The sequence below is a fragment of the Suillus bovinus genome (assembly GCF_016758785.1).
Source record: "Suillus bovinus strain UH-Sbo-P2 chromosome Unknown EDB93scaffold_53, whole genome shotgun sequence".
NCBI classification, from domain to species: Eukaryota; Fungi; Basidiomycota; class Agaricomycetes; order Boletales; family Suillaceae; genus Suillus; species Suillus bovinus.
Window position 1 is genome coordinate 160,508 of NW_024542109.1, and position 8,849 is coordinate 169,356.

Below are 8,849 nucleotides of genomic sequence, written 5' to 3' on the forward strand. Positions count from 1 at the left end.
TCGACCGTCACTATTACTGCGTGATTGCCAGCGACTGGTTCGCACTGGATAAAATACGAGTCGGATATGAAGGCAGAGGAGGGAATTTCCGTGGAGGCTGGCGGAGTGGTCTCGACTCGGTTTGTTTGGACGGGAATGGAATTAGCTCCTGTAGCAGGTGTCGCGTTTGGTGTCGCCGAATACCTTGAATCAATAGCTTGCTTGAACGTTTCATTTCCGAATCGTCGTAAACGGGACCTATCCGGGAAGGCAAAGTACTGGCCGTCTCTAATGATCCGTCCTGCCCGTAAGTATTCTCCCGCTACCGAACACGTTCGCATGACATGAGCTCCTCCGCAGAAGAAGCAAGTGGCGTTGGAAGGGTAGGTGGGAGATGACGAAAGTGACGGAAGGGGGAGGTATGATAGTGGCGTTTGAGTTGATACGGCGTTGACAAGCTGCCGTGACTTAGGGGATGCCCATCCGTGAATAGCTGCAGGGGCTAAGCATGCGAGACGCGTATAGCACCCAGAGTATGCTGCGTCGCCTATATCCAGTCCGTGCATTTTACGAGCCAGGGCTTCGACCTCGTCGAAGTTGTCTTTGGGAGGGATGGGTGGTGTGAATGCTACGCGCCTTGTGTGGACTTCCTTTCTAACATCTTTTCTCTCCTCTTCCTCGTCTGAATCCCAGGTTTGTCGCAATGGTCGAACCTTCTGCGTGCGCCCGTCTCTCATCAGCTTGATGCGAGAGGCGATAGGTTCGTTCAAATCTGCATCGAACGCGTCATCAGAGAGCACAAACCGTCCTGCTTCGACGACCTTCTCGAAGTTAGTAGCTTCGTTGCGGGTATAGTTTGCCTCAGTGTGTTGCAGTCGTTGCGCTATTGCTATTCGAGCGGAATGGGGAAGACCTTGCCAAAAGTAACGATCTCGCTCGCGTTCCGAGATTTTGGAGTTAGCTACTAGCCACACTGCTATAGGACGGAATTGACGATAGTACTGCACTAGTTCCGTTTCGGTAGAAACGTCTGATTCCGCCGTATTGAGAATGACTCGTTCGAGATCTCGAATGGTGTATCTTGCACCTTTGGCCGCTCCCGGATATTGTCCGATAATGTTCGCTTTGAAGATGCTGAAATCCCTGCTCTCATACCCCGTGAGCGTGACCCAGAACCTCTTGGTCTCGAGGTTGACGTATCGAACTATCATTTTGCATTTGTCGGTATCGGTGAGTCCGCAGGACGAGGCTAAGTCTTCGAACAGTTCTAAAAACTCTAGTAAGTCGGACGTCTCCCCACTAAAGGACGGGGCTTTGCTAGAGCCTGGTCCTGGCATTGCGGATATTCCCTTCATGTTTGTCGACATGGTGGACGTAGGTTTCGACGAAAGTGGTTTTTGGATATGATGAGAAGTAGTAGGGTGTTGGACTACCGTGGGTGCTGGTTGAGCTGGTGCGGGTAGCAACTCGTTTGAAATGAACTGAGGTTTCGGAATGAGGGGAACGGCTGTAGGGAGGGCGGCCGTCGGGGTGTTATGGAGTTGCGGAGGTACAGAAGGATGTTTTGGGGTTTCGGGGTCAAAGGTCGCGGGTCTAAGAACGAATGTGGTTTGAGAAGGAAGGGGCGGAAATAGAACGTTAAAATATGGTAACTGGCTTATGGTATCGTCTTCGGAGATAGAGGATTCGGATGGAACGTCTGATGTATCTATGTTCTGCCTTGAGTTGTTGATACGGGTTGGAGTTCGATAAGCGTCGATTTGATTGGGGGGAGTCTGAGCGGTCGTTGCTTGGAGATAGTAATGCGGGTAGGCGGTGGTGATGGTATTGGCGCGGGTTCTGGTCTTCTTTGGGGCAGAGGTGTTTTTCAGGAGAGCCAGCGCAGTTGGCTGTTGGAGACGGATCTGCGCGTTTGGATGATAATACTTAGTAATTGTGAAGGGTTTTTTTTTTGGTCAAAAGAGTGAGAGTTCGATAAATCGAACAAGGGGTGCAAGGGCAGCTCGAAAGCAATTCCCTCGCGGTGGGCTCCAAATATATAAGGCTGACGTTGAGTTCGAGGAGGGAATCGCTGAGAGAGGACGTTCTTTAAGGAGGGACGACTGTTTTTAGTTTTGGGGGGACGAAGACTTATCTTTTCATGCAATCTACAAGGTGTGTTTAAGAATGTGAGGCGCTAAGGGTCCTCGGGTATACCTAAGCCGAATGATTAGGTGAAAATGTTGACGGAAAGTGAGTGGCGGCGATCCTGACAGGGTAGAACCAGCGGGAGCGAAGGAGAGTACGAAAGTATAGTATGAGTGGTGGTTTTAGACAGTGCGGTTAGCACAGAAATGACGAGAAGTTTGACTGTTCTTGGTACGGCGAAGTAGAACGAGGGATGGTGACGAAAGAAAGGTGTCAGAATGTTGGTAATGGCAAGGGTATCGTGTGGCGACAACTGAATGGTCGTGCTGAATGTCGTCAAGTAGTGAGATAATGAAGGTAAGAAGAAAAGATTGTATCCGCGTGACTCGGATGGGAAGCGTGGTGCTTCTTCGCATCAGTACGTCACGTGGCTGACGGGACATGTGTCCGTGTGTCTCATTGTAAAGTTATAGTCGGGGCGTAAAGGATATGAATCCTTACAGTTGGTCGCTTTTAATGCGACCTGAAGTCTTTCTATATTTGTATTTGGAAAAGTGCTCTGGCGGCTGATCGATGATTGTTAAAGGTCCTCCGAAATGTCTCAATATTCGGTCCTTGCTGAGCACTGAAGTCTTGCTTGAAGATGGGTTGCAGGATGCGGTACGACAACTTCGGCTCTGCTCGATTTGATGACTCTTGAGAAAGACAGGGGATAGGTCATGAATTATTCACATGTTGTTCTCTGCATGTTTCCTCGTGCGATCGCTGTTGCGATATGACTTGGGAGCGACGACGGTCAATTGAATGGATCATGTACTGCTTGTCACACGTATACAAGGGTTCTCATGTATTGAACTTGGTCGGATCCTAATTTTGAAAATTATATGATGTGTAAGTATACAATAATGGTGACGACGCTCTCACAACCTGCGAATAACAGCTGAGTGTCCGCTGCCTCATAATATATTGTAAAAAAAAAGATTCCCTAGCGTGCACAAAGTTCAGATAACAGGGTCTGTAAAACTGAATCGATGATTGACTTGAGATAGTAAAAGATGTATCGCACCTGCCACTGGTTGTGTATTGCCTTGTCCTCCTCGACCACGCGTGTCATAGTCTGCATACCACATGCATTTAGCGTGCCGCGTAGCTAGCATGAATTTCCTCTCACCATCTGGGTTTCGCGAAGCAGCTCCAGCTCGCTTGCCAGCCCCAGGCTCCTTCTGATCACCCTTGGACGTCCGCTCTACTTCTTTCTTCGTGAGTTCATCATCCGGAATCTTCTGTGTGACTTCAGATGGGAAAGAGTCAACTGGCGTGTCTCCGACAAAGTGTTGTGTAGCGGCTGCCATTTTCATAAGATAGGTGCAAAGAGTTCGTGAACAAGATGTGTGTTACATAAAGTGTCCAACGCTTTAGTCGCGCCAGCATGATCGTCATGCAATGATGTCATTTTGACATCCAAGTACCAAATATGGCAATCTCCACTGACAGCCCTTGGCCCCTTGCGACCATGTATGTACCGCAAAGCATATTTTCACCCCAAACCAATATGGACGGGTAATAGTACGGAACGCACCGCGCACATGTTTCTAACATGCGAACTTGAGTACCGAAGCAAATTCGTAACGAGGGCTCACCCTGAGGCCCACTCAAACACTCTGACAGTTTCTATGTAGACTTAATACACTGTGAATTCCGTTCAGTGAATGCTCTTGGACATCGTGTTGTGATGCTGGATGCAGAAATATTAGAGTTGTGCGAGGCACGAAGTGATCTCCGTCAACACCCCCGATTGTGTTTACGGCGCCTTTTCACTTTAAGACCAAAGGTGATGGTCTGCAAGGCGTTCAACACGAGTCCGCATTATGTTATGTCCTTCTTGTAGTTGGAGAACCAGAAATGAGAAACTGAGGGGAAGATATGGACCATATGGTCGAAGCCAACGCAATAGGTAACTGTAAAATTTTCAAACCTTATGCAGCGATGATAGCCGGGTGCCACAAAATCTGGCTAGTAGTCTAGCCAATCGATCGACATGTTTGTGTTATCGGAAATAGAATAGGCCTCATCTTCTGGTTGTTTGATTTCTCTACGTAGACAAGGAAACAAGGGTCAGATGAGATAATTGAATGACAGTTGCAAGGCGACTCACCGCGGCTGCATCAATCCAGACGCGAGGTACCATATTCCACCTTGTCGATCAGCTTAAATTCGTAGGGAAAGAACCATACTCAGCAAATGATAGAAGTGTATCTCAGTGCTCATCCAGCGAACCTATCATCCAAACTTTGCGGCAGGCGACTTTGCTATATTCCTATATGCACGGACAAATCATCTACTCATGCGTGGAAAGGGCCCAATGGTGGAACTAAAACGGCCATTGATCCCATGTCTTGCCAATGTCAATTTGAACGTTGAGTTCGATCGAGAACTCTGAGCTTCCAAACTGCAATGATTCATGATTATTTTGAATGCTGAGGGCGCATGGTCTTTTCATGCCACAGACGGAGATGAGGATAGGTAGCATATGGTACAAGCAGAACGTTGAAGATTTGGCCGAGGGTCTCCAAGGGAATGATCCCTGATTCTGGCCTTTTGTAGATGTCCAAACATGGATAGTGGTCCCGCTTTAGCCTCATTGGTATTACAGTTTGTATAAGAACAAAAGCAGTTTAGTGAATGGACGGTCCAAACCTGCCCAAGTATTTCAGGATTTGAGACGCTCACTATTTTCATCTTTCTCTCTCATACCGTTGTCGTCTTTCCTTTCTCTCGCGTTGCACGCGAATTTGGCCTCCACGTACACCACTCTCTTTCCTGTCAATCCTTTTCGGTACCAACGCAATGACTCTAAAATCGCTTGTACTATCGTCTCTCGCTCTACTAACTAACGCGCATATGGCCGCGTATCACAAGGCCATGTATTGCTTTAATGTCAGTCAAACGCTTCATGTCGCATGATTCAACTCTGACAGTAGCACTCTCTCTACAGGGAACTGTGGCAGGCCAGGTCAATTATAACAACGACGACCCTGTCAGCCCCTTGTGGATGTTGCAGAAGAATGATTACTGGTTTCATCATTTCAACGGGGTGAGTTTATATTTTTTGGGTCCAAGAATTTTGCTTATATCATCTAGTGTGATGAGTTTCCTCCTGCGCCAGGAGATTTCCTTGAACTGTGTGTTTTGCCTTTGTGTTCTAATCGTGTAGATCTCATTATGTCCCAGACCCGCCGGAGGTTCCTTTACTGTCGAAGTAGCCGCTAACCGCGGTGTGACGTCTCTGTCATTCAATGGTCAATTCGCGACTGAGTGGGGTGATGGTCAAAATCATCCCGAGGACTACTCCATCACAAATTTGGCAGGCGCCCCTCTTACTGATAGTAATTGCATAGGTAGTCCCAACAGTGAGTACAAAATAGATGTGGTCAAACGGTCGCGCTGACGATGGGTAGTGCATACACAGAATCAGTCTATGGCTGCTGGATCTGCATTCGCAATCTCATACCAGGTTTGCTCCTGTTTGCTGTCTGATTGAACACAAAGCTTACTAATCAAACAGTCAGAACTCAGTGAGGTGACAATTGACAACCTCGTCGTGTTTACGGTCCGCTATAAGTGCGTTCATATCCGATGACCCTGCGAATTCCCCTGACCCTCATTATAGCACCCCCTGGAAACGTCTCACAAGCTATGATGTTCCAAAGGACATGCCTGCTTGTCCCGCAGATGGTTGCACTTGTGCTGTAAGTTATTAATGGTTTCCTTCCACAAAGCTGACTTTTCATTTATCTTCAACAGTGGGTTTGGGTTCGTTGTCTCTCGGTTGCGTTTCATTACCGTTAATTAACTTATCTTCTAGATTCCGAATGGATGCGGCGAGCCTAACATCTATATGCAGGGATTCAAGTGCATGGTCACCAACCCGACTTCCACTACCCCTCTTGCCACCCCCAAGCCTCCCGTCTGGTGCGAGGAGGACCAGAGTAAATGTACTCAGGGCGCAAAGCAAATCCTGATCTGGAATCAGGCTGAGGGAAATAACATCGTTGTCAACGGCGCTGACCTGAGCGGCAGTCCCAAGAGCCCGGCGTACAATAGCAAGTGCGGGTTCCAGGATGGTGAGGGTTTCCATGCTTTGGTTTCCATTGGAAACATTGTATCTGATATATTCACACAGGAGCACAAAATGATATCTTTGCGACCTCTTCCGGCGCGATGCCTGCAGCAATTGCTTCAGCACCCTCATCAGTTGCTTCATCCTCATCAATTATTACATCATCCTCACCAGCTATCTCACCTTACTCGTCATCCACTTCATTGCCCATGACCTCTTCCACTGCCAGAGCCCCGTCAGCTGTTTCATCATACCCGTCCCCTTCGTCCCCTTCTTCATCACCTATCTCATCATCTATGATTTCTTCCAGTGCCGCAGCTTCTACGGACTCAGCTCCACCATGCGAGACTTATACTAGCACTACCCATATCCTCTTCCAGTGCCGGAACCTCGTCATCTATTTCATTATACCCATCACCTTTGTCACCATCTTCATCGCCTGTTTCATCATCCATGATTTCTTCCAGTGCCGGATCCTCCGCACCCTTAAGTCCATCGTGCGAGACCTCTACTAGCACAATGTTTATCACATCTACGGTTGAGCCACCTCAGGTTGCAACCACCCCTACATCAAGTAGTCTGGCAACCTCACAATCGGCCAACAATCTTGTAGCCACTGCTGTTTCGAGCACATCGAGTGTCACCCCGAGTCACGCGACCTGCCGCAAACGGATGGTTCACAAGCCCGTTCGTCGTCGGTTTCTTTTCAAGTAGTTGATCTACGCTGCTATCCTGTCGACAACCATCTCTTACTGTTGAGCGGGCTCAACTATTTTTTGTTAGCTCGTCTGTAGATTGTGAGTTTCGCATTTCATCGACTTCGTTTTTCTGTCATTATATTTTTCATGTTCGGTTATTGTTCGTGCCCTGCATATTGTCGTCGTTACCATGCTTGTCGTTACCGTCTCGGCGTTGGCACTCATTGCATGAGGCTCAATGTATTTTACTCTGCATGCATCTACTAGATACCGGATACCACATGATCACTATGTACTAGTCTTCCCCATACCGAAAGACAGCAAATTTGTGAGATTCCATACAAATATTGTTTCTACTCGGGGATTCTTGATCGCAAGGAACAATCTATTAGTACTGCTCACGTGTCAAGGTCCCAACTCCGTTCGGGTAACGTTTGGTCAACGTTCAGCGCTTTCAGTTGAAAATTTCTTGATTAATGAGGTTTTCAACCTCGAAACTGTTTGATCGTAACTCTCCTCACGCGCCAAGCCCGAGCCTTATTATCGCAGGAGCGCACCTCGATATTTCTTATCTCTGAAATTCACCACAAGAGGCCACAACCGGTGTCTTCCATAGATTGTTGAACCACACGGATTTCCACGTGCCCTAAGACGGGAATGCAACCCTTTCTGTTCCAAGCGACACTATCACCAACTCTTTGCGGAGGGAGCACCTTATCCTACGGGACTCTGGCTGAGTTTGGACACTGCACTGGATGAACGGGCTTCATGGCGTAGTGGCAATCGGAAACCTCTCGAGTCTCGTCTAGCGTTCAAGTCCATGTACTTGTGAGCATGCACGATGTCTACCTCACGTCGAGCTTCACTTACAATGCATTGCCACCTCCAACACTACAGGCAGCTCATTTTGACGATCTAGTTTCGTCGAAAAATACAGCTCTTTGTAAACCATGTGTACCAGCGCAGCAGCCTATGTGGAAGGGTTTTACCTTCAGAAGAAGCCCGCCCCACAAATCTTCAAAGTTTAACAAGAACGCTCAAATTTCACAATCAATTGTCTCGTTGGGATCAACATTAAAGCTATAGAAGTTCGACCGCGACCGTCCAGTTGGTGCTATGAAGATCTGGTGCACGAGCCTTACCTGCCTTAGCCCCCTCGCTTTGATCCGCTGCACCCGACATGATTGTTCGTTATCCTGTGCCAAAGACTTGTAAACATGAAATCCGCTCATCGTCCTGTACTAGTCATAAGTGGAGACACTTTTTGGTCCGCCAGTGTACAGACTCTGGTATCACACGGTGCTTGTGCTTGCGGCGAGTCTCACAGATGCTACCCTGATCTTGGGCGCGCTGGAAGCATACGATAAGAACGTTTCGCGATCGGCAGTTGTTTTGCCTTCAACCGCACCAGTCACGGTGACACTCGTTGTATGCGATCGCCTACTAACCTTGTTCTTGTTAATCAGGACGGCTTTGCTTACCTTGTGGAATCTGGCTAGATTAAGGTATTTGTGGTGTGCTCGGACGGAGAGATTAGAGCGATCATACATGGTGCAGGAGGCATAAAGAAGTTGTTCTTGAGAATATTTTTGGGCGTGTTGTGGTATGTTCTATATCCTTTGCACCACAACTCATCCACATATACCCCGATCGATGTATGCAGTTGCTGCTGATGTAGTCATGGACGTTGGCGACGCCAGCAGTCCTCGACCCCAATTTGAATCATCTTAGACTTGCTAGACTTGGCATGCAGCCGTATCAATGTTCTGTGGCATTTTCCTACTGGTCTGCACAGCGGTACTAGTATTGAAAGTCACTGAATGTCAAGTATTATGACCGCATCTGATGCCCCTGAGGGATTGAGATCTATTGGCCAGACTCGGAAACCTTCTAACATATTGGCATGCACTCTATGGCCATGGTAG

General features: G+C 47.9%; 2 protein-coding genes across 2 annotated transcripts; one reads left to right on the forward strand and one right to left on the reverse strand.

Annotated features, from left to right (window-relative positions):
- Positions 1-3,075: 3,075 nt before the first annotated feature.
- On the reverse strand, positions 3,076-3,674 carry EDB93DRAFT_699714 (uncharacterized protein). The gene is made up of 4 exons (XM_041457140.1): positions 3,505-3,674; positions 3,278-3,451; positions 3,173-3,223; positions 3,076-3,121 (listed from the first exon to the last, which is right to left on the reverse strand). Exons 1-4 carry the CDS (start codon positions 3,557-3,559, stop codon positions 3,108-3,110), a joined length of 294 nt encoding a protein of 97 aa, XP_041305034.1. The 5' UTR covers positions 3,560-3,674; the 3' UTR covers positions 3,076-3,107.
- A 1,096-nt stretch (positions 3,675-4,770) lies between these two features.
- On the forward strand, positions 4,771-6,952 carry EDB93DRAFT_699735 (uncharacterized protein). The gene is made up of 10 exons (XM_041457141.1): positions 4,771-5,043; positions 5,102-5,200; positions 5,248-5,288; positions 5,338-5,516; positions 5,565-5,620; positions 5,672-5,727; positions 5,777-5,855; positions 5,911-5,919; positions 5,972-6,230; positions 6,290-6,952. Exons 1-10 carry the CDS (start codon positions 4,954-4,956, stop codon positions 6,739-6,741), a joined length of 1,320 nt encoding a protein of 439 aa, XP_041305035.1. The 5' UTR covers positions 4,771-4,953; the 3' UTR covers positions 6,742-6,952.
- The last annotated feature ends 1,897 nt before the right edge of the window (positions 6,953-8,849 follow it).

Coding starts and splice junctions, on each gene's coding strand:
- EDB93DRAFT_699714 (XM_041457140.1), bottom strand. CDS start 3,559: ATGACATCATTGCATGACGATCATGCTGGCGCGACTAAAGCGTTGGAC. Junction 3,452..3,504: donor TAAAGCGTTGGACACTTTAT/GTAACACACATC, acceptor TGAAAATGGCAG/CCGCTACACAACACTTTGTC. Junction 3,224..3,277: donor TGCTTCGCGAAACCCAGATG/GTGAGAGGAAAT, acceptor TGTGGTATGCAG/ACTATGACACGCGTGGTCGA.
- EDB93DRAFT_699735 (XM_041457141.1), top strand. CDS start 4,954: ATGACTCTAAAATCGCTTGTACTATCGTCTCTCGCTCTACTAACTAAC. Junction 5,289..5,337: donor CCAGGAGATTTCCTTGAACT/GTGTGTTTTGCC, acceptor ATTATGTCCCAG/ACCCGCCGGAGGTTCCTTTA. Junction 5,517..5,564: donor TTGCATAGGTAGTCCCAACA/GTGAGTACAAAA, acceptor GACGATGGGTAG/TGCATACACAGAATCAGTCT.